The sequence below is a fragment of the Phocoena phocoena genome, chromosome 1 (genome assembly GCF_963924675.1).
Source record: "Phocoena phocoena chromosome 1, mPhoPho1.1, whole genome shotgun sequence".
In the NCBI taxonomy this organism is placed as follows: Eukaryota; Metazoa; Chordata; class Mammalia; order Artiodactyla; family Phocoenidae; genus Phocoena; species Phocoena phocoena.
This window is the reverse complement of record NC_089219.1, coordinates 181,432,680-181,457,830: the sequence shown is the minus strand read 5'-3', so window position 1 is coordinate 181,457,830 and position 25,151 is coordinate 181,432,680. Positions and strand designations below refer to the sequence as shown.

At 37.4% G+C, this 25,151-nt stretch overlaps 1 protein-coding gene and 1 pseudogene across 3 annotated transcripts in view; one reads left to right on the top strand and one right to left on the bottom strand.

Moving 5' to 3' along the window:
* Positions 1-4,503: 4,503 nt before the first annotated feature.
* KCNT2 (potassium sodium-activated channel subfamily T member 2) overlaps positions 4,504-25,151 on the top strand; it is a 370,804-nt gene continuing 350,156 nt past the window's right edge. For all 3 annotated transcript variants that reach the window (XM_065876379.1, XM_065876371.1, XM_065876363.1), the window contains exon 1: positions 4,504-4,598. In XM_065876379.1, the coding sequence (XP_065732451.1) occupies positions 4,504-4,598 (95 nt within the window). The remainder of the gene's footprint in view (positions 4,599-25,151) is intronic.
* LOC136137711 (large ribosomal subunit protein uL11m pseudogene) lies at positions 22,300-22,858 on the bottom strand (annotated as a pseudogene).

Genomic DNA, 25,151 nt, shown 5'->3' with positions numbered 1-25,151 from the left:
CAGTATAGATGTGAGCTCCTCCACAAAGCCTTCCCTGATTTTCCAAAACCAGAATATGTCTCTCTGAGCTCCTCAGCAACACGGCTGCCAGTGCTAATGAGTGTGACCTGCCACATTCTAGTGTAACTATTGTATGGCCTTCCTCTCCCCCATTAAGACTATGAGAGGTTCAATTCATAGTAACTACTCCATGAATCTTTGTTTAAAAAAATTAATTGAACACATCTCTCTCCATTACACTGAGATGTTGCTATGTAGCTTAATGATGCTGAATAGATGTGGATTATCCTGTCTTTTTCTGCCTACACAGATGAAGCATCTATGAAGTAGGTAGTCTAACACATAGAAAGTTACCTTTTTCTATTTAAAATTTATTTTCAAATAGCTTTTACAGGTCTAGGTAGACATAATCATGGACAGTTTTGAAAATGTTGTCATAAAAATAACATGTAATATGCACATATTTTTTGGGTAAAAAACCCCATCATATTCTATACTCACAACTATGTTCATTATTCACAAGATAATTATCAAGAAACTGTTTTTTTGTAAGTAAAATCATTCTTCAATCATGGGAATGACTCATTTCTTTTTATATTTAAATATTAATATAATCAGTGTACTGGAAATCAAAAATTTAAAAAAACAATTTTTTTTCTTTTAAAGAAAAGGAAGAAATTAGAAGATATTCTCAAATGTGTTTTCTTGAAAGAAAAATTCTTAAACTAGGGAATGAATCTTCTCCCTAATTCTCATTCTTAACATGCTCTACTCCATCACCCATTGTAATTCAGAAGATTTTTGGTGAGTACTCTCTTAGTAGTATGGGACCAAATTAGTCTATTGCTCTAATCTACACTAGATGTTGAGTAGGGTGCTTAAGAACACCAGTGAGTAAGGTGCAAAATTGTAATGTACAGAACCAAGTTTAAAAATGTTTCTAAAAATCGAATTTCATGTTATAGTAGGATGAAAGCTTTCACACACACACAGAGAGAAAAAGAGTCTATGAAATAGGACATTAAAAGAGCACAATGAAAAAAAGAAACCAAGATAAAAAGAGTGAAAGAGGAAAATATATTTTAACAGCAGGAACTGACATGACAAAAAAGAGAAAAAAGTATAGAAAGACAGGTGGGAGAGCTAACAGTCAAAATTAATGACAAAAAATGAAAAGTCTGCCTTCAGAAAACTGGCAAAAAAATAGAATGGAGAGCAAAGGATCTTCCAATTCTAAATTTAAGTTTCAATGTCCAAATATTGCTATATTTTAAGAATGTCAGGATAGTATTTGTTAGATTGCATTATTCTTTTTATTTTCTTAAACTTAGAAAGATAAGATTCTTCACTGTGACAATTTTAAGGCACATAGTGGTCTCCACCTGCTTTGACACAGTACGGTCCTTTGTACCCTTTGTATCCTTAACAGCTGGGCTATGACACTACTAGCTGAGCAAGTTTTTACTTATTCTATTTTTTTTTCTTTCTTTCTGAGGTACTTGCTCCCTCTTAAAATGTTTTCTGGGCACTTGGAAGCCAAATAATTAAGACTGCCATAAAAGTCACACCAAAATAAGGTGCAGAGCTTTCTTTTCTTTTTTAAATATATATTTATTGGAGTATAACTGCTTCACAATACTGCACTAGCGGCATATAGCCTGAGAAAACCCTAGTTCAAAAAGAGTCATGTACCCCAGTGTTCATTGCAGCACTATTTACAATAGCCAGGACATGGAAGCAACCTAAGTGTCCATTGACAGATGAATGGATAAAGATGTGGCACAGATATACAATGGAATATTACTCAGCCATAAAAAGAAATGAAATTGAGTTATTTGTAGTGAGGTGGATGGACCTAGAGTCTGTCATACAGAGTGAAGTAAGTCAGAAAGAGAAAAACAAATATCGTATGCTAACACATATATATAGAATCTAAAAAAAGAAAAAAAGGTACTGATGAACTTAGGGGCAGGACAGGAATAATGAGGTAGACATAGAAAATGGACTTCAGGACGTGGGGGGAGGGGGAAGCTGGGGCAAAGTGTGAGTAGCATCGACATATATACACTACCGAATGTAAAATAGCTAGTGGGAAGCTGCTGCATAGCACAACTTTCTTTTAAGTCAAACGCTATTGCTTTACTCTCTAATCTCTAGCATTGCAGGAGTCTAACACTCAACAGCTATTTTTTTCCTGTTTTTAGTGCCTTACTTCTGAGTCTGTTACTGATACATAAATATTTCAGATTCCTGCCAAATATATAAAGGCAGACTATAATAATATAAATAAAAATATAAATATTAGCCTGGAACATTAAAAAAATGTAAACTTCACAGAGCTATCTTTATAGCAGATGATAAGGTCCAAAATATAAAACAGATATTCTCTCTCTCTCTTCCGGCCCCATCTCTCCCCAACTAACAATGTAGTGATATAACTTTCTCATTTGGCAAAGGGATGACAAAAGTTTATGCAAAAAAACATAAATACATAACTTTGGAGCTAAAGCAAATGTGAAAAAAGATTAATTTACTATCTTTAAAAGCTTTTAATGCATCTCAACATTGTTAAGATTTTACTCATTTTGAATGCACTGTCCTAGAGAGATAAGCCACAGGAAGGGGGATAAGATGTAGAAAAATGCACAGCAGGCCATAATATAATAAGCCCTACAAGCAAAATACTCACAGAGGGTATGAAGGGTTCAAAGGAAGAAGGCATTTTAACCAGCTGGACGCATCAGGAAATCTAATAGAGGAGATGTCACTTGAGAAGGGTCTGGAAGAATGGGTTGGATCTGGACGACAGAGACATCTATTTCCACTGACTCTTCAGATTTAGGTAGGTACTCATTCTATTTTATCTGCTATTACCTTTTTGCTGATTTCTTCTTGAATTTCTAACGTTCTGTATTAAGCCCTCCACTACATGACCTCACTGAGAATTTAATCATACCAGATGAATCACTGTCTCCCAAATAAACCAAACATTTAAAAATATCCCTTTGCCTCTACTCATAGGCTTCTCTTTCCTCACTCCATTGCTTTCTTCCCATCCCTCGAGTAAGTTGCAAACTAGCATAGAAGACTTAGTTCACTTTCTATGTCTTGACCCTTCCCTGCATGAAAAAGTGTGTTATCTCACAGGTATTTCCAAAACTCTTTATATGTTGCTTGATTACTGTGTCTCATATTGTATCACTTCATTTATAAGCTTGTTCCTGCAAGAAAACGATGAGATCCTGAGGGCACGGGCCGTGATACAGTCTTGTATCCTCAGGCCCGAGTCTCTCAGAGGGGGAAATATTTGGTGTCTGTACGTACCCTGACGGAATCGGGAGTCGGTTCTTGGTGTAACAACACTATAGGCAAATAGGACTAGGGCTTGTATACACAGCAGGTTCCCATAAGCTGCGGTCCATACTCAAAAACAGGCTGTGTGTTTCATCCTTCCTCTGACCGCGTGGGCCACTAACAAGAGCACACCTGGCAAGGTGAAGGCCACTTGGAAGCCCACCGCACCACGAGTAGCAGCAGCGCTCATTTCCTAGTATGTCATCCTCCTTGCATTAATCGTTTCTCTGCAGCGGCCTAAAGTGGCCCTTCATTCTCTTCCAGGAACAGGGAAACACCTCCCTTGCTTTCAGCCAGTGAGAAAAAAGACTAAGACTTTCCTGGGGCTGGGAGCGGGGATTCCCTCTCCCGGAACGTGCCATTTCTACCCCGCCTACCTGGCTGGAGACGGCCAAGGAGAAGGAGCTGGGGGACCTGGGGACACTCCACGCGCGCGTGTCCCCCTCCTCCAGAGAGGGGGCTGGAGCCCTGGAACCCGCTAATTAGGCTCGCCCCCATTGGTCTTCCCCAGGCACCGCCGTCACCGTCATGCTAATGAGGGGCGTCTCATTGGCGGGGCCTCCACGGCGGCCCCGCCCACGGGGAGAGCCCGTCCGCCGCGCGGGGACTCCAACCCCGGGACCCCCGGCGCCTGCGCGGCCGTGCGGGGCGTCCGCCTGAGGGGACCTGCTACCCGGAGCTGTCCTCTGAGGAGGCTCTCGCCGCCCGCCGTGAGGGAAAGTGCTTCACCCTAACGCTGAGCGCACGCCCACCCCTCTCCCCTCTTTCTAGGCACCGCGCGTTTTTTCTCTTTTTTCTTTCGGGCGAAGTAACTTTTGCATTCCCGCCTCCCCCGAGTCCTGGGGACCAGAGGCGGCGCCGATCCTGGGGGCGGTTCCTTGGCAGCGCTGGTTCTTGTCAGAGCCAGACTTTTGCTCTTGGGCTGGGTTTGCATCATCCCCATCACACCCTCAGGAGAGAGGAGCCGGCCCCTTTCAGCCTCAGCTTCCGGCTGGGAGCAGACCCCCCTCCCCCATCCCAGGCCCCTTCCCCTGCTCCAGCCCATCTCCCGCATTTCGTTAGTCCTCGCCCTCTACTCCGCAATATTTTCTTTCTCTTGTCCTCCTCTCCTCCATTCGTTGTTTTACGTTTCCCACTCTTTGAGGAAGGATGGTTGATTTGGAGAGCGAAGTGCCCCCTCTGCCTCCCAGGTACAGGTTTCGGGATTTGCTGCTAGGGGACCAAGGATGGCAGAACGACGACAGGTGAGTGGTGTGCTGCAGTGTGGTTCCGTAGATGCAGCTGGAAAAGGGAGGGATGGGAAGGCTGGAAGGGGAAAAGGAGGGAGAGGAGGGAAAGGAGCCAGAGGCTGGGGGAGGGAGGAAAAGGGACTCTTTGACGTGTCTCTCCATTTTGACTCTCTAGAGCAATTGCTGTAGGCAAGGAACTCTTTGCCTTTTCACTTTATGATCCCTGCAATGTATTTGTTGCATTTATTTGTGCTTATTCTTTTGTCTATCTGTGCTTTCTTAGGGTGTGTATGAGGCTGGCGTGAGAGGTACAATTACATCCAAATGGCACGCAATATCAGTGCCAGTCAATTTTCATTTTTTTTTTCTTAGGTGTTGTTAACCAAATTCGAAAATGCATCCAAGTTGATTGAAAAAGCACGTTAGAAACTTAAAATCACCTGCACCCACCTGTTTACTTACTCCGTGTCAGTCTTGTCTTGATTAGGTGTAAGGGCACCTGCCACTGGGAATTTTATGCTTTTTAAACATTTGAAGACGCAGGTAGACAATTGGTTTAAATATGTAACAGGTAGTTAGTGAAAATGACAGCGTTGGCAGTGGAAAATACTCACTTTGAACGGGTAACTGTGACTATTACGAATAATGGTGTTCGTATAGTATGATCCAACCTTTTCATAAATAACGTACTTAACCTAAATAGTGTATATGTCACAAAATTAAAACTAAGTCTCAAAGCTAAAATATTATTATTAGCAAAATATTGCTTATGTGTTTTATCTATAGCATCACTGTTTTGCCTAGTTAAACTTCTGGAATTCCTCTTGCTATGTCTTATTATTATTTAAAAAGCACAGTTTATGTTTCATTGAATTTAGTATTTTCCAGAATAGTCATTTAGGTATCACATGCCACATTTCCTTGTTTAAAAATAATATGTGTATACTAAGTAGTCTTTCAACTCAATTGAAATGTTTCCTTAAAGTTCAGTTTGGTATTGATGTTCTATTTTAATTGCATAAAATATCCATTATTGGTCCCATTCAGAATCTTCTTGTTCAACCACTGGGAAATACCTTCCTTCTTTTCCTTCCCATCTCAGCTCTCAAGACCAACCCCTACCCTACACACAGGGGATTTTATCTTGAGCATCAACTGTGGACTACTTCTTTGGTCTCATGTTAGTAATTTAAAGGGGTATGGATGTTTTGTAGAGGATAATATTTCAGTTCAATCTCTTCTTTTTAGGCAAAAACGTATATATTGGTAAAAAAATTAAAGAACAAATACCAGTTTACGAGGATGCTTGGAATGTAAGGTGCTCTGGTTGACTGAAGATGAAGAAAAGAATATTTAAACATTTCAATGCTAATTGACATTTAGATAAACTATATTAACTTAGCTCAATGGCTCATCAAGTACAGTGAGGTGTTCATAGTAATTGGATCTGTATTTGTTACTTCAGGAGGTCAGGATCATCGTGTAGAATAGAAATCCTCATTGGAAAAGTGTGAGTTGGGCTGAGCACATGAAGTACATATTTTGGACTTGGTGGTGGTAGCACTGTTTGTTTGTTTTTTTAGCATCGTATCCAAGATGCTAATTGTTCATGTGGTTGCCTTCACTTTTCTAGGGGTGCTGCAGTTATATTTCAGGAATTAAGAATTTTGGTTAGTTGACTGCTTCCTAAATGAGTCGTTGCTGTGTTAAAAAAAGTTTTGCACGTTTATTTAAAATACGTATTATAATGAAAGTTTATGCTAGACCAACTTTAGCTTTAAAATTAGGCCATACGTACTGTTAGGATGAGGTACTGTTACTGAACCAAACGTGGGTCCACTTTAAAGGTAATTTTGTGGCTCCGTGAAAACTTAGTTTTGGTTCTATTAGTTGTCCATCTTCGAAGACAAGAGCCTTTGATTAATAGGGACCCAGGTTTCAATCCTATGCTTATTTCTTCACTACCTGAGTGAAGAAATGACTTGGGCAAGTCATTCAGCCATTATGAAATTCAGTAATCTTATTTCTGTAAGATATTTCTGAAAAACTAACACTTAGTTGGTACTAAGTACTTGGTGAGTGCTATATGTTAACTATGCTATATGTTATATGCTTATATGTATGTGTGTGGGTAACATATTTATATATATATATATATATAAACACATGTATATGTTAACTTATGATATGTGTTATCTCAGTCGATCCTCACATAGTCCCTGAATTGTAGGTAATTATTTTAAGGACTAGGAAACTCAGTTTCTGGGAAATTAAATACTTGTGTTGGTGATATATCTTACAAGTGTAAAGATGACTTTGTGACTGAAATTACTTAAGAAGCTCCGAAGTTCCCTCCACTTAATTAAATTTGAATTTATAAGAATAATTTTATAGCATCTAGCATAGGTGAGGTGCTCTTAATGTTAGTTCCCTTCTTCACCTACGACTCGAAGTTTGCAACTTTTAAAATTTTCTTCAGAATCTTAAATAATATGAAATAAGTACAGTCATCTCTTTTGTCTTTAGTATTGTCACAAATTCCTCTTTGCAATTAAGGCTGAATAGCAATTTTATTCTGCTCAGTTATCTTGTGGACTCAATTCCTGCAGAGTCGAGGAAGAAGCAGTCTTTCATACAGGAATAAGTAGACAGTTTCTAACAACAGATGCATCCAGTGCTCTGCCCATGTTCTCTGAATATTTTCTATGAACACCCTCTGCCTGTCTGAGGTTTTTTGTTTGTTTTCTCCTGGCCTCAGGTGCACACCAGGGTCTCTTGGAGAGCAAGGCCACTGAGTAAATACGGATTTGTTAGACAAATACCTTAGCCTCCTAGTTCCTTGGTTGGGACCATTCTGGAGCATGTTCTCTACACTGTGTCCAATGGGACTCAGCTCTAGTTGGCTCACGGTGATAACTGGCTCGGTATTGCGAGTTTATTGGCTTCCTTCCCCCTCTCCCTAACTGGTATTTTCTGTATCATTTCTCAAATACGCTATTTAGGCTTTGATCCTTAACTCAAGGTCTTCTTCTGGGGGAATCTGGATCAGGCTGGGTACCTTCCCCATCTAGAGTCACATCCTAGAAATGATGGGGGAATTAGATGATAGGAAAGTAGACACTTTCTACCCTGCCCTTCATTTTAAGAATCTTAAATTCAATCTTAGTAGGATATGTTGGACTGGCATGTGAAAATGAGTGAGGCATATCACTGATGTGTGAAGGGGTATTGTTACAGAGGGAATATTGGTGGGTCTATCAGGATACAGGAAGTGTGTACTCCACACCGTAGATTGTCTGTGAACTAGCCTTGGATAATTCACTTGCGTTTATGTTGTACCACCTTTTGGTAGGGAAACAGACACACGCTTAAAATACATGCAATATGTATGTATATGTATAATGTATATGTGATAGATCTGTATTCTATGTGAAATATATGGAATGACTATGTAACATATAGGTCAGTGCGTCCTTACATAATTACCTCTCCCTTATTTGCATTCTGGTATCCTGTTCTAAGTAGCACGGAAGGGAAAAGAGTTAGAGCAGTGAAGATAATTTAGCACAGGAATAACATTAGTTCTGGGAGGCCATGACTAAGTTTGAGAGTTGCTAAATGACAACACTGCTTATGCCTTAGGGATGTCTGTTGTATATATAATGCGTGTTTACTTTTTTGGCCTCCTGAATAGAACACAAAAATCTAATTTAAATGGTTTGTATAATATTTCTTTAATGGTCATTTATCCAATCAGCTAATGTTTGAATACATGCTACATCTGAGGGACTCACTAAGTTAGGCTTTGGGAAAAATGTAAGAAAGAATATGAAACAGGGCTTGATCAGGAGGTGTTCACAGATATAATTAGAGGTGAATTTTCCCCCAGAATGTTGAAAGTATTGCTTATGTTATGATGATATCCTTGCAGAATTTCTGTTTTAAGACTGTCAAGAAGAGCATCCAGCATTTGTAGGTAGGATAGTCAGTGTTGGCTTGAAAATATAGTAGCTAAAATCACTATATTAGAGATGGCTCAAAATCTTAATATACTTTGAATTTAATATTTAGAATACTTAATATCATCAAAGTTACTCTATGATTGAAACCAATATGAGTAGAGACAGAATTTAACTGATCTTATATGGGAGCCATTCTGTAATATGTAAAATTGTTGTAGTGTTAAAATACTTCTTTTTTCTATTTTAATGTTTCTAAGATTCATAAAGCAATAAAAATTTAGAATATTCTCTTACAGTTAAAGATTGGTAAATTTCAGGTTTTAAATGCCTTTAGGCAGTTAGGACAAGCCCTTCTCATCCTTCATCATGACTCAGTAATTTTAAAGTTTGGAACACAATGTACTTGATGTGGATAAATTATCACAGCTGTGGATAAATTACTGTTAATGGACAATTTTCATTTGCAGTCATATCGGAGTAGGCCATTTATTTAATTAACATTATTCTAGTTTTCAGCTATTTGGTCAGGTGTTGCAACTCCAGTAATTTTAAGTATATCTTTCATATTTTGTAGGTGGAATTTAAAAGTAGTGCAAGCAAGTCACCTAATGCATTGTAGTAATTGAAAACATAAAAGAAATTGAACAAAGGGTACAGTTCAATCGATTAATAGTTTAAGAAGTATTTATAAAATGGGGAGAATGTTGGATAGCTTTTGGAGTATGTGTAAGTTTAGATATCATACAATGAAAATATGCGATATGACTTTATATAATCAAATTGAATTGGGAAAATGGGTTTTGGATTGGCATCTGGCACATTTATGTGTTACCAATTTTATCTTTCTTATTAAATTATATATTATTTTGAAAAGTAGCCATTTAATATAAAGTTCTTATTCTAAGTTTTTATGTTCAGGTCAGTAAATATTCTTTTAAAATATTTTAAGTGTTATTAAAAAGAATGAAATGTTATTTTTACTGTTTAATTATATAGTGGAACCAACTATGCATATACAATATCTATAAAAATGATTTAAGCATTTATTATCAGAAAACCCAGACTATCCGGTGTCTTTTAGCACTATTATATTAAGAGAAATCACCTTGAATAAGGCAATAAAAAATTACCTACTGCTGAAGTAAGTAATGGTGCAAAAATTGACTTTACATATATATATATATATATATATATAAAATATATAAAATGCAGAGAAAAAGATAGTGTAATAATTATTATTTTTCAATAGTTACCAATAATTCAGACATTCATATTTTATATAAAAACATATGATTTTTTCTTTTTACCTACTCTTATTAATAAAATTGAAATATGGCTTTTCAAATTTATTGGAATTTAAAGTTTGATTCCATTTAACCACTCTTATATATCCACTTTTTGTATATGGTTACTTATTTGTAATACCTCTTCTGTGGGTATTACACTTTTCTCAAGATACCTCTATGTATAATAAATCTTGGGTGAAGGAAGTTGGAATGTAGCAATTTCATTTTCCACATAAAGTATGTGACATTTTAAGGAGATTAAACTTTCTACTAAACAGCTTCAGCTTCAAGTTAGTCTAGAGGATGGGTAGAAAGACATAAATCCAGATGGATGACCAAGAAAATGATTTCAGCTAACTTATTGTTTTATCAGAATTAACATACTTTTTTCCTTCTCTGTTAGTAATGTAATTCAACTTCTGCAAAAATAGATTTGAAAGGTAGTAAGAGAAGTAATACAAATGAAAGTTTATTTTGGTCTTCATTATTGGTACAAAATAAAAATTAACAATATCTTTAGTCATCACGTGTACCTGTAGCTAGGTTAATAGTGAATGCGATACTTTTATTGGCTTTTTCAAATCATGCTCTTGTAGAGATGTGGGTGGACCTAGAGACTGTCATACAAAGTGAAGTAAGTCAAAAAGAGAAAAACAAATATCGTATATTAACCCATATATGTGGAATCTAGAAAAATGGTACAGATGAACCGGTTTGCAAGGCAGAAATAGAGACACAGATGTAGAGACCAAACGTATGGACACCAAGGGGGGAAAGTGGGGGGGGATGAATTGGGAGATTATACATATATGCACTAATATGTATAAAATAGGTAAGTAATGAGAACCTGCTGTATAACACAGGGAACTCTACTTCACTTTGCTGGACAGTAGAAACTAACACAACATTGTAAAACAACTATACCCCCCCCCCAAAAAAAAAGCAAAAAAAATCATGCTCTTGTTTATCGTTTATATGTTTATATATCATTTTGTCATTGATGGTTCATCTGTTTTTATTAGTGTATTTATGTATTGCCAACGTTGTCTTACTTATGTGCCATGCTTGTCTAAGTTGCCTTTAGAAAATGAAACAAGAAGAAATAATTTTTACAGTGAAATTTAACCAGTAGCTTTGTATATTTATAGTTTGAAATGTAATAAGGGTGGCCTTTTCTGAGCTGTATTTAATACCTTCAATCAAGATGTCTTTAAACTAATGCTTTTCCTGAGTCTTAAGTTGCTAATTTAAAATTTCTCTGTAAAAGTAATCAAAACAATAGGTAATAATCCAGAAGGACAATTACTTTTACTCTTTGACAATTTTTGACTGGATATGGGATATTTTTTAATAGGTCATGATTTTTTTTTTTTCACAAGTATCTTAATCATTAGACAGCAATCAAGTTGCAATTTAAGAGAAAACTACTTGGAGAACAGAGTAAAAAGAAAAAGGTGCATCTGTAGCACTGAGAAAATCTCAACCTCAGTACAGATTCAAACTGGCTGTGTGGAGTTGTAAAAACTAGGATGTGAGTGAAGCGGATGGTGGGCGAGAGTCCCCTTTCATACTGAGTGTACCGCCCAAGTAGAGTGGATAAAGTTAAGCTGAGCCAGAAACTTCTTTCTGGTAGTCATGGTGGTGGTACGTAAGGTTTTTAAAGTTGTAAGCACATGACCAAACTTTATGAACAAATTATAAAGACTGAGCATAGATATTTTACCCTTGCAATTCAATAAAATATAGAACATTGTTAATCTGTCAAACATTTAATATAATTCATATTAAATATTTATACCTAATACACATTTATAATGATTATTGTACTTTGATTCTAATTAACGTAGAAATGAAGAAATTTGCCACATTTTAGTATATGTGTTGCCGAAGAGAGCACTAAATTTGCCACATTTTGCAATCATGAGCTTTACTTTGCCAGCCAAATCACATTATTTAGTTTTATTTCGCCTAAAACAATCATTAATATTGATAACTTTTCTAATATTCTGTATTATGTCACTGTTGTTTTGTTATACACTCATGTATTACAGAGCATAGGCTATGGTTCCTTAAGTTCCTCCATCGCTCCAGCCCAAATCTTTGTTCGTGTATGTTTGGCCTCATAATTTGTTACAGTGTCTGGGTATTGCATGACCCTGAGCCACTGTGATATTTGATTGCATATCTCTCATGTGCAAGAGTGACCATATATGTGGTTGCAGAAGATAAATAAAAACCCAGGTGTTGTGAAGGCAAGAAAGCGCTGTAAGAATGGCATTGGGTCCTTCATATCTGATCATCTGGAAGCAGAAGAGTGAATTCAAAATATCTGACCTTGATTCCTCAATAATCAGAACTAGATTCTCTTGAGGAGAATCTGAGATGTAGTATAATTTCAAGGGAAGGAAGAACCACTGCACATAACTCAGAAAAGTAAATCATTTGTGTAAGCTGAGTGCTCCAGTGGTATTAGATTTACCTGTCCTCTTTGGCTGGGAAGTGGGGATGGGTTTGGAGTTGGGAAAGGGATTCGGTAGAGGCTGGAAAGTCCTAGTCACCTGAATGGAGTAGGGGGGAAATACTCCTGCGGAAACTGAGAAGAGGATCCGCGGAAAAGGGAGACCGGGGACAGTGAGATTTCTCTCCCCGATTTTGTCTTGGGTTGATCACATTTTTTTGACAAATAGAAGCAGTGAAGGGAAGTAGAAACAGAAACCCAGGCTGCCAAGCTTGGCTGGTCTGTAGGGCACTGTTGCCTGACAGCAAGTCTCAACTCTTGGACCCCTTTCCTGTTCAGACTCGTAACCGGGCCTCTCTTTGGACTGTGCTTTAGTCTTCTCAGCACTACTGCAATTATGCCACGGCTTTAAAGAGTGAGAATCATTTCCCTCCGTGTGCGCCTTTCTTAAACTCAGAGTTGTATTATTTCTACTTTTCACACTATATGTATGTGCAAGAAATGGACTTTGCACACAAAGCCAAAAACCAGTGAATCTAAGGACTAAAGGACACCTTGTTCTTGGCTGTCTTGCAGTGAACCTTGCACAGAAACAGAATGATGAATTATTACAGGGGCACACTTAGCCCATCTTGTAAGTCACTGTGTGAATAGGGATAAAAGTGGATTAACACATGTCAACCTCATTTAACTCCCTGTGGGAAGACTCGCAGATTGTCCACATTTTGCAAACAACCAGTTATTAACAAGAGGGACCAGATGTGTGGTTTAATAATGGACAGCCTGCTGTGTCAGGTCTGTCAAAAATTGAAATACCACTCCGTCCCCTAGGAATCGGATCTGGTGATTAGTAAGCTGCCCGAGTTCCAGTCAGGAGTGATGGCAATGACGTTAGTCACGACCACACCATCGGATGATGACACTGGCAAATTGTAGATGGAAGCTTTTGTATGATGTTTCTATTTCTTGCCTATCTCTCCACAAGAGTTCCTGTGCTATTCCACCTCTTTACTGAAAATACAGAAGATGAAGTGAAAATAGGTGATGATATTGAAGAAGGTATAGAACGCCACACATTGTTCTAAGCATGTCCCATGTATTATTTCATTGAATCTTCCCACCAGCTCTGAGGAATCTGGTATCCTTTCCTTCTTACAGGATGAATGTCCTGAGGTACAGAAATTCATGACTTGTTCCAAATTACATAATCCTAAGAGCTAGAACCAGAATCTAATTATTATGCCTACCCCTATGTTTACAACTAAACAGATGTGATTTAATGCTATGAAATAATAGAAGGAACAAAACACAAAGAACTGTGAATGCTTTGGAAGGTAAAAGAATCACATAGCATCTGCATCCCTTTAAGTTAGCATCACAATGAGTAACTCGAGGAAAGTTATGGAATTTTTGAAGTTGGTAATATTTTCTGGGAGAAAATAATTTTTCCTCTCTCCATATAGAGCATTGTTCTTTTGACAGTCTAAAGAGAGTGGATTGAAATAGGAAATTAGTGAAACAAACAAAGCAGAGATTTTGTTTATTTAAATATTTATTTATTTGTAGTAGAAATAGGCTAAAGGTAATTGATATCCCAGGAGTCACAACAATTCACAACAATTACCTTTCTTTTGCTATGGCTAGGTTTTTTTTTTTATGGTTCTCAGTAGAACTTTGGGGTTTTCTACTTATACTTCTACTCCCTAAGGTATTTGTACCCACCTGAAATTCATTTTTCTCAATAATTGTGCTGGTGATCATGAAAATCCTCTTGCAGAGATGTTATGACATCTAAATGTGGTAATGTCAAATTACTTGATGGAGGCCTTAATGTATAGGTGTACCTATTAGTATGTTTCACCTGTTCCAAAAAAGATTTGCAGTGGTTCACATAACTATGTGCAATAACGTAAATAGAAAAAAAAACAGCTGAAGAAAAATATAATAAGGGGGCAAAAATGAATCAGGTGTAGAGTTGGTACATGATACGAATTCCATGAGTTCCTATGTAGTTACCAGAGATGGACCACAGAGTTAGAGCAAAGACATGATTGGTCACATAAGATGAGAAATAAACCAGCAGTTCAGGAGAAATACAGCTTTTCTTGGTGTTCAAATTGAAAGGACATTGGTACCGTGGGTCTTGGTTAGTGTACAATATCCTCACCCACTTTCCTGTCATAAAAGAAGAGCAAATTTCATAAGACTTTTGTGACATCTCACTGTCAGGTGCTGATATAACTAGAAAGAATTATTCACTTAAAGTAGATCTACAGGACACACATACATGTATTTCAGATACATAGTTTAGGACAAAAAAAAAAAAAGAGAAACTCCTGAGGTTACTGAGTCTGTCATGTAATCTTCCTTAAAAACTTTTTTTATATAGATGGCTTTGATTAATAATTAAGAATGCAAAGAGTTTAGGGTTATATTCTTCGTTGTGAACCGGAAGTATAAATGTACTCAACAGTAGGTAGGATGACTCACTTCATGGAGAATCTACGAAGATTCTAACCAAAACACAAGACTGAATTGTAGTTATTCTCACCTCCTCACAAAGGTTAGATTAATTCATTTATTTTCCCACAAATACCTAAAGTAAATATCATACAATTTAACATTATATAAAGACTTTGTAAATATCCTGAATTTAGTTATTTATATAGCCCTATATATCTTCATATACATAGAGATATATATTCAGCATATAGTTTTTATAGCAGACTTCTGGTTGCTAATTAATTGATACAAATAACCTCAAACTAGAATATTTTTTCAGTTTATCCACCATCACCAATATCATTATAATCCTCCAGAATTCTGCATTTCAAAACTCACCATAGTTTTGTATTATTTTTCAGCTTGCTTTTTTAGTTAGTTCTTGATCTCCATCTATTCTTTATCGGTAACATTTCATTCCTTCTTATTTAAATTAATATAGCTCTTGCTAGCATGCTTCATTGTTCCAAGCCTGTTCTTTGCACCCCACCTCCAATAATCTCCATGGCCAGCTCAAGTCTCATTCAACTTAAGCATTTTTCATCAGAATCTTCTTAACATAATTTTAACATAATATTCATGTCACTGATGCTTATTATGTAAAATTTAAAATGCTCAGCCCAGTATTCAATGTTCTTCATTAACTGACTCCTCCATTAATTTTTTTTTCCTGAAAACACATTTTCAATGTCTTCAAACTGCAGGCCCAGTTTTTTCTTTTAAATAAATCAATTTATTTAAACTAAAACAAACAATTCACCCATTTCTCCTACTCCCTCTCCCACCCTCTGCAACCACCAATCTATTCTTTGTATCTATGAGCTTTTTCTTTTTTAAAAAACTTATTATTTTTTTAGATTCCACATGAAAGAGAGATCATATTTTATTTGTCTTTCTCTGTCTGACTTATTTCACTTAGCAGAATGCCCTCAAGGTCCATCTGACACCATTTTGGTGTCAGATTCAAAATGATCACCAAAGCCTATGTCAAGGACCTTACCGCCTATGTTTTCTTCTAGGAGTTTTATAGTTTTAGGTCTTATATTTAAGTCTTTAATCCACTTTGAGTTAACGTTTTGCATGGTGTAATATCGTTGTCCATTTTCATTCTTTTCAGTGTGGCTCCCCAATTTTCCCAACACCATTTGTAACAAATGGCAAGATTTCATTTTTTTTTTTTTTAGCTGAAATATATATGTATACACACACACACACACACACATATGTATTTGTTGCACTTTCTTTATTCATTCATCCATCAGGGGACTCCTAGGTTGTTTCTATATCTTGGCTATTATAAATAATATTGCTATGAACATAGGGTTGCATATATCCTTTGAGTTAGTGTTTTCTTGTTTTCAGATAAATACCCACAAGTGGAAGTGCCCACAAGATCATATCATAGTTCTATTTTTAATTTTTGGAAGAATTTCATAGTGCTTTTCCATGGGACTGCACCAATTTACATTCCCATCAGCAGTGCACGAGGGTTCCCTTTTCTTCAAAACCTCTCCAACAGTTGTTATTTGTTATTTTGATAATAGCCATTCTGACAGGTGTGAAGTGATATCTCACTGTGGTTTGATTTTTTTTTTGAATTTTATTTTATTTTTTATACAGCAGGTCCTTATTAGTTATCTGTTTTATACATATTAGTGTATACATGTCAATCCCATCTCCCAATTCATCCCACCACCACCACTACCACCCCACTCACTGTGGTTTTAACTTTTTCCTGATGATTAATGATGCTAAGCATTTTTCCTTGGCCTTTTGGCCGTCTATGTCTTTTTGAAAAAAATGTCTATTCAGGGCTTCCCTGGTGGCGCAGTGGTTGAGAGTCCGCCTGCCGATGCAGGGGACATGGGTTCGTGCCCTGGTCCGGGAAGATCCCACATGCCGCGGAGCGGCTGGGCCCATGAGCCATGGCCGCTGAGCCTGTGCGTCTGGAGCCTGTGCTCCACAATGGGAGAGGCCACAACAGTGAGAGGCCCGCATACCGCAAAAAAAAAAAAAGGTCTATTCAGATTTTCTGCCCATTTTAAAAATCAGATTGCTTGCTTTTTTGCTATTGAGTTGTATGAATCCTTTATATATTTTGGATATCAGCCCCTTATGAGATTTATCAGTTGCAAACATTTTCTCCTATTTGGTAGGCAGCCTTTTGAGTTTGTTGATGGTTTCCTTTCCTGTGTAGCTTTTTAGTTTGATGTAGTCCCACTTGTTTAGTTTTGCTTTTGTTGCTTTTGCTTTTGGTGTCAGATTCAAAATGATCACCAAGGCCTATGTCAAGACCTTACTGCCTATGGTTTCTTCTAGGAGTTTCAGGTCTTATGTTTAAGTCTTTAATCCACTTTGAGTTAATTTTTTGCATGGTGTAATATCATTGTCCAGTTTCATTCTTTTCAACGTGGCTGCCTAATTTTCCCAACACCATTTATTGAAGAGACCGTCCTTGCCCTAATTGTATATTCTTGCCTCCTTTGTTGTAAACTAATTGAACATATATGCATGGGTTTATTTTTGGGTTCCCTATTCTGTTCCATCGATCTAGTGTCTGTTTTTATACTAATACCTTACTGCTTTGATTACTATAGCTTTGTAATATAGTTTGGCATCAGAGAGCATGTTGCCTCCAGCTTTGTTCTTATTTCTCAAGATTGCTTTGCCTATTTGGGGTCTTTTATGATTCCCTATACATTTTAGGGTTGTTTGTTCTATTTCTGTGAAAAAAAACCATTGGAATCTTGATAGGGATTGCATTGAATCTCTAGATTACCTTGGGTAGTATGGACATTTTAACAATATTAATTCTTCCAGTCTATGAGCACATAATATCTTCATTAATTTTTCCTAAACTGCTTTTTGAAATTTAGTCATTGTAGTTACTCACAGAAATCACTCCCCACCTCCCATGCTGATATCCACTTCATTGCCTTTGCTGGTATCACACCACGTTCTGAGGCTTCCCGGCATCTCTTCCTGTTCACGTCATCCCCCTGCTTCATGATTGGACCCCAAATCAAACACAGAACCAGAGTTACTAATGAAATCTTTGAAATCACTCAGGCTATTCAATATATTTTACATATCATGATGTTGTTTTATAATTACTGACATGTTATTTCAGGTATAACATATAACTTTCTAGGGAAAAAGTCATGTCTTCAATTCATTTTGGATCTTCCTATATTATTTAACACATGTGGTTTACACAAAGGTTCCAAGAATTTTAATTCTGTAATATAAGGAAGATATTTTTAAAAGAAAAAAAAGTCACAGCTATGAATATATATGTGCACCACATACATACATACATACATTATTATAATAAAAGTACAAGGTCTTTGAATTTGAGATGTTTTTCTCCATGGAAACAAAATAGTTTTTTAAGGCTCCTTCTAAACCCAGGTATGTAGTTTAAATCATTTGACTTGGAAATGCCGTTCCCACTTCTAGTTTAATATTCACAAGAAGCTTTCCTTTTGAAATGGCAAAGCAGAATGTGCTTCAGTCCATAATTCATACAGTGACAGTTCAAATGACTGTTAAAGTGAATTCTGAATTTTACATATAGGGCTGCTCAGTGAAAGCCATCAGTCTGCTTGACAGCCAGCAGTGCCATTGTCCAAGAGACTTGTGGAGGTGTTGAAAAGATCAGATAGGTAGTGGTAGTAATACTTATATAATTGGGATGAACAGAAGGAATTCTTTTGGTCTTAAATACTGTAAAAAACAGGGTTTTTTTTTTTTATTGAGGAACGGTGCTTATAGTAGTTGAGTATGTTAAATTTTGCAGTGTTAGTGTGAATAGAATGATTTTCTAGAGGAATAAAAACTGTGTGAAATATATCAGTGACAGTTATCTAAACATGTTCCAAGTCTTTGAATAGAAGGAGGCGCATTCTTCCAAAACGTGTATATTCCAATTATTATTCTATTTACCGAGTCAGATCTTTACCTGCTGTTTTTGTCCAATGGAATGAACACTTTTGATTTCACTTCATTCTCCTCTTCAGTATCAGAAAGAAGCTTATAATACATCTCTTTACCACATGGCAGGTAGGAGAGAAACATACTCTAGTCACTTACAGAAATATATAATTAAATGTGTTTTTAGAAAAAAGACTAGTTAAAATGTTCATTATAAAGTTGCTCTGACTTGCTGATTCTGTAACTCCTACTACATATTCCAAGTAATGTCTCCTTTTAGTAAACCCGTATAATAAAGTGAGGGGAAGTTCCTCTGTGCATCTCAAATTGTGTTCACATTGAACTTATGCCTGCTACCATATGAGTTAGGATGATGTATGTGAGGTACTTGAATGATACAGTCCCACGCTCATACCATCCGTGAGCTTATATTGTGTGGGAGATATAAGACATGCAAAATAACTCCCATAAAGTAGAACATGGTACAACGGACAGTATTATGGGAGTATTAGAAAGAGCTTCTTGGAGAGTTTTAGAAAGTAAATTTTATATATTAGGATTCATGTATTAGACATAAAGTAGTTATGGCTAGCCCAAAGGTATGGTGGGTCTTCCATGGGGCATGTTCTAGGAAAAGATGCAGTAAGTAGACTAGATTGGACATAGTATAAGATACTTGTGGATCAATAATGGATATCAGTAGTTTGGGGGAAGACTGTAGGAGAACTTATATTGCCAAGTTGAAGAGTGTGATTTTTTTTTTTTTTTTTTTCTGTAGACTGTGGGGAATTGTTGAAAGGTTTTGAATAAGGAAGTTGCGTGATTAAAATTGTAGCTTTAGAAACTACTGGAGGAGTAGGAAATTCATTAAGCTAGTTTAATGGGATAAAAGAGGTAGAGCAGTGATAGTGAAAATGCCCCCCCAAAAAAAAATTCAATAAAATACTTTGGAAGTGTCATTAACAAATGTGAAAATGGATTGGGGTAAAGAATATCAATGTTGTGAAATGAGAGGAAATATGAAAAGAGGATAAATTTGGGTTAGTGTTTGTCATGTTTGTGCAATGCAACTTGATATTATTCACTGGGGTTATAAATACTAGGTAGCAAAATCTCTAGTATCTAATTATGCCTTGCAAAACATCCAAGGAAGGTACTCTTTAACATATTCATTTTCATTATTGATAAAATTGAATTCAATTCAACAAGGGACAGTTAAGGCCTGACCATGAATTGTGGTCTGTGCTAAGCCTCTGAAAACAAAGAATAAGGTGTTCCCACCTTCATATATCTTAGAAAGGAGAGAAGGACAAATAAACAAGCAATTATTATATAGCATACTACATAAAAATAAGTATGAGCAAATTGTGGAGCTAGCACAGGGGAAAAAGAATTATGTGACAATATTATGTGCATTAATACATAAAACAGCTATTATATTGTATTTAATCCTTTTAAAATTTATTGGTTTTGTATTCTTCACAACATGTATGGAAAGGTAAACCAATCTCATGTTGCATTTTATAGGCAGAAACTCAACTAAAGATAATTTATTTTTATTTTTTCTTCTATTTTTTTATTGAAGTATAGTTCATTTACTGTATCATGTTAGTTTCATGTGTACAGCATAGAAATTCAGTTATACATTCAGTTACATTCAGTTATACATATGTATATATCTATTCTTTTTCAGATTCTCTTCCATTATAGGTTATTACAAGATATTAAGTAGAGTTCCCTGTGCTATAGTAGGTCCTTGTTGGTTACATATTTTATATATAGTAGTGTGTATATATTAATCCCAACCTCTTAATTTATCCCTCCCCCACCATAGGTTTGTTTTCTATGTCTGAGTCTATTTCTTCAACTAAAGAGAATTTAAATGCCTGACACAATAACAGAAAGTGTCTATTCTCTCAGCGGCAAATCCTAAAAAACCCAGCTAAGATACACTCAATAAAACAAGATGTCTGGAACTACTATAGTTTCAGGGTTGACTTTAGACTCCAGGATATATCTGTTTTCTCCATGGCTTCCATTGACATGTGTTACTCTTATCTCTGTGTCCTGGAGCTTGTCCCCTTGGTCCCTGAATGGCTCCTCTGGTTCCAGTGACAAAGTCAAGAGGTAGAGAAAAGAATTGTCCTTGTATTAAGTCCTTCTTTAAAGTGAGAAAAGCGTTGCCAGAGGCATCCTGACAGATATGCTCTCATGTGCTGTTGGCTGGAGTTGCTTTGTGCTGTGCCCAAACCAAACCATGGCCACAGCAATGAGACCTCGGGGGCTGGAGGCGGACTCAGCCTCCTCTGAAGAACTGTGCCACTTCAAGGTGTGCAAAAATCAGGTTTGTTTATGGGAGAAAAAAAAAAATGTATGTGTGTGTTGGTGGGTGGGTGAGGAGGGATGGAGGTTAGGCAAGTGATATGGCTATTGGGGTAGGGAACCCATAATTCCAATTCTAAGTGTAATTCTAACTCTAAGTGTAATTCTTTTTTTTTTTTGCGGTACGTGGGCCTCTCACTGTTGTGGCCTCTCCCGTTGCAGAGCACAGGCTCCGGACGCGCCGGCTCAGCAGCCATGGCTCACAGGCCCAGCCGCTCCGCGGCGTGTGGGATCTTCCCGGACCGGGGCACGAACCCGTGTCCCCTGCATCGTCAGGCAGACTCTCAACCACTGCACCACCAGGGAAGCCCTAAGTGTAATTCTTTAACTGTTTGATTGTTTGCCTTCATTTCTGAGCAGTTCTCAGAGGAAATCGTAATCTCAGCAGGTATCCTAAGTCTTCTCTTGATAAACAGAATGGTCCAATATGGGAAGGTTCTTAAGTTCCCTTATGAAAATTATAACGTTATAAGCACTTCCCTGGCGGTCCAGGGTTAAGACTCTGCACTTCCACTACAGGGGACACGGGTTTGATCCCTGGTCCCGAGCTAAGATACTGCATGCTGCGCAGTGCGGCCAAAAGAACAAAACAAAACAAACAAAACAATTATAATGTTATAAACACTGCACTAACTTGTAACTGGACCCTTTGGAAAATTGTGAGCCACTGTAAATCATCCCTATGTGATGGTAGTTAACAGGTCTTGAGAGTGCAAAGCTTCTTTTCACAGAATCTACATTTAATCATATAGGTGTTGAGGAAGTTTTGGTATTTTTGGTGCTGATAGTAGATAATAAGGAAGGGCATACAGATATATGGATAGATAGATCTATATCTATATCTCTATATAATACAGATAAATGAGGTGTAGCTGAGGTGAATGCTTCCTTACTGCCAGGTGTTATTACTCAAAATATCAATTTAGAAGCAGGAAGTTTGTTTTATCTAAAATTTTAATGTAGACCAGCCACACCAACCCCCCTCACTGAAAAGTCATTCTTTACCTGAAAAAGCACATCCTACGTTATCTGGAAGAGCAGTGGAGAGACTGAAGGTCCTGCCAGGTTATGGGGAAACAGGTGGGCTGAACTCTGCCAGGGAGAGGTCAGGTTGATGTGACCTGCCTTCCTCCCCGCTGGCCCCGCCTTCCCAACTGGCCCCCTTCAAAATCCTGGAGGGTGGGGGACAGGGGTCACTTCTTGGCAGCTTCTGCCTGGGCTGCCAAATCTGCCTCTTTCTGAGCATCCAGGAACAGGGCTCGCTCCTTCTGGAAAGCTGCCAGCTCTTCAGAACGGAGGTCCTTCACCACACAAATGCCCAGGGAACGGGCAGACCCAATGATGGAGTGGACAACAGAGGATGGGGCACGTCCTGCAGGGCAAAGGCGTTATCCTGAGCTTTGACGCCGGCGATCTCCTACACGTGCTTCAGTGGCACCAGGCCTGCCACTTCTTTCCCTGTGTGTGGGGCCCCCTTCTCAATCCCAGAAGCTGCCTTCAGGAAGTAGGAAACAGTGGGTTGGCCAATTTTGATTTCAAATGCCCTGTCAGGCTTCACAAAAATCTTGGTAGGCAGAGAAACGCCTTCTTTGATGTCCTTGGTCTTCTCGTTGAACTCCTTAGAGAACTGGTTGACAGAAACGCCTTGCTGACCCAGGACGGGGCCTGGCGGGGGCCCGGGCCGATGGTCCGGATCATGCCGCTGACCTCGGGCTTCCTGAGGGCCTGAGTGGCCTGGCTTAGCCTTGACATGATGAGGAGTTCGCGGCCTTAGTTCATTTCAGGTCTACAGCAAGGATATGGGGGGAGAAGGGGGACAGGGACATCTTCTAAAACCTGGCCTGCATCCCAGTGACTACAGCACTTTATCTCTTTCTTGTAACAAGTCATCTGACAATTATAATATGTTCTGCTCATTAATAAATCTGGGGTCTGGCAGTAGCAGGCATCTCTTGATCACGTATGACAGGTGTGGAATTTTTATATAGTTCCTTTTATAATTTTGCTGATCTGGCATATTTAAGATGAATTATGAGAAGGAGGGACCATAACTGATCAGATAATGCTTGAAAAGTAGTAGTGCACTTAGCCTTATTCCTTTTAATATCTTCTTTAACATTTTGGTGATTTCCCAAAGTCTAGCGGGCCATGCTGTTTTTAAAACAACAGTGGCTACAAAAATGTTTTCTCTGGTATAGGAATGAGGAAAGCCAGAGGAAGCCCATTTCTTTTATTTAAAAAATGTCTTTTAGAAGGTTTGTAGGAGCACATCCTAGGTAATGCTTAGTAAAAATTGATTTAACTATTTATATGCCTAAAGCCTTCTTTTAATGAAATGACATGAATATGATAGGCTATCGATTCAATAACTGACACAATGAATAAAAGGGAAAGTTAGATATTTTCAAAACACCCATAGAGATCCAAGAATATCAGGGATATGCAGTGATAGCGAAATATAATGTGTCAATGAATATAATAAATGTCACAAACATACCTATTCATACTTTTATAAGGGAGGGGCAACTTCTTAGATTGAGAAGATGTGGCTGTTTTCAGAGAGGTTGTCTTTGGATTGTGTAGACACCCCAGTGATAGCTAGTTTTAGTTTTAGAACAGAAAAACGAGGCAAACTATTATGTTTAAACTTATTAGAAAACTCAGTTGATAATAAATCATTCAAATAATTTTATTCTTTTATTTAAAAAATCAAACTTTGATCTTTAGTCCCAATAATTTCTGGACTGCAGATACTATGCTAAATAGTATTTTTTATAACATTTTTTAATATAGTTGGTACATTTTAATATGTAAAATTGTTCAAAGAATACATAAAATACTTTGACTATTTGCATATCTGTGTATACATATTGTTTATTTTATTTGTAGTGACTTTAATGGATGTTATTTACATGAATGGAGTTTTACCAGAGAAGATAGGTTTTTTTTGTTTTATTAATTTAATTTATTTTTTATACAGCAGGTTCTTATTAGTTATCCCTTTTATACGTATTAGTGTATATATGTCTATCCCAACCTCCCAATTCATCACTCCACCACCCCTACCCCGCCACTTTCCCACCTTGGTGTCCATACATTAGTTCTCTACATCTGTGTCTCTATTTCTGTCCTGCAAAGTGGTTCATCTATACCATTTTTCTAGGTTCCACATAGATGCGTTAATATACGATATTTGTTTTTCTCTTTCTGACTTACTTCACTCTGTATGACAGTCTCTAGATCCATCACATCTCTACAGTGACCCAATTTCGTTCCTTTTTATGGCTGAGTAATATTCCATTGTATATATGTATCACTTCTTTATCCATTCATCTGTTGATGGGCATTTAGGTTGCTTCCATGAACTGGCTATTGTAAACAGTGCTGCAGTGAACATTGGGGTGCATGTGCCTTTATGAATTACGGTTTTCTCTGGGTATATGCCCAGTAGTGTGATTGCTGGGTCATATGGTAATTCTAGTTTTAGTTTTTTAAGGAACCTCCATATTGTTCTGCATAGTGGCTGTATCAGTTTACATTCACACCAACAGTGCAAGGAGGTTCCCTTTTCTCCACACCCTCTCCCGCATTTGTTGTTTGTAGATTTTCTGATGATGCCCATTCTAACTGGTGTTAGGTGATACCTCATTGTAGTTTTGATTTGCATTTCTCTAATAATTAATGATGCTGAGCAGCTTTTCATGTTCTTCTTGGCCATCTGTATATCTTCTTTGGAGAAATGTCTATTTAGGTCTTTGGACCATTTTTGGATTGGGTTGTTTGTTTTCTTGATATTGAGCTGCATGAGCTGTTTATATATTTTGGAGATTAATTCTTTGTCCGCTGATTCGTTTGCAAATATTTTCTCCCATTCTGAGGGTTGTCTTTTTGTCTTGTTTGTAGTTTCCTTTGCTTTGCAAAAGCTCTTAAGTTTCATTAGGTCCCATTTGTTTATTTTTGTTTTAATTTCCATCACTCTGGGAGGTGGATCAAAAAAGATCTTGCTGTGATTTATGTCAAAGAGTGTTCTTCCTATGTTTTCCTC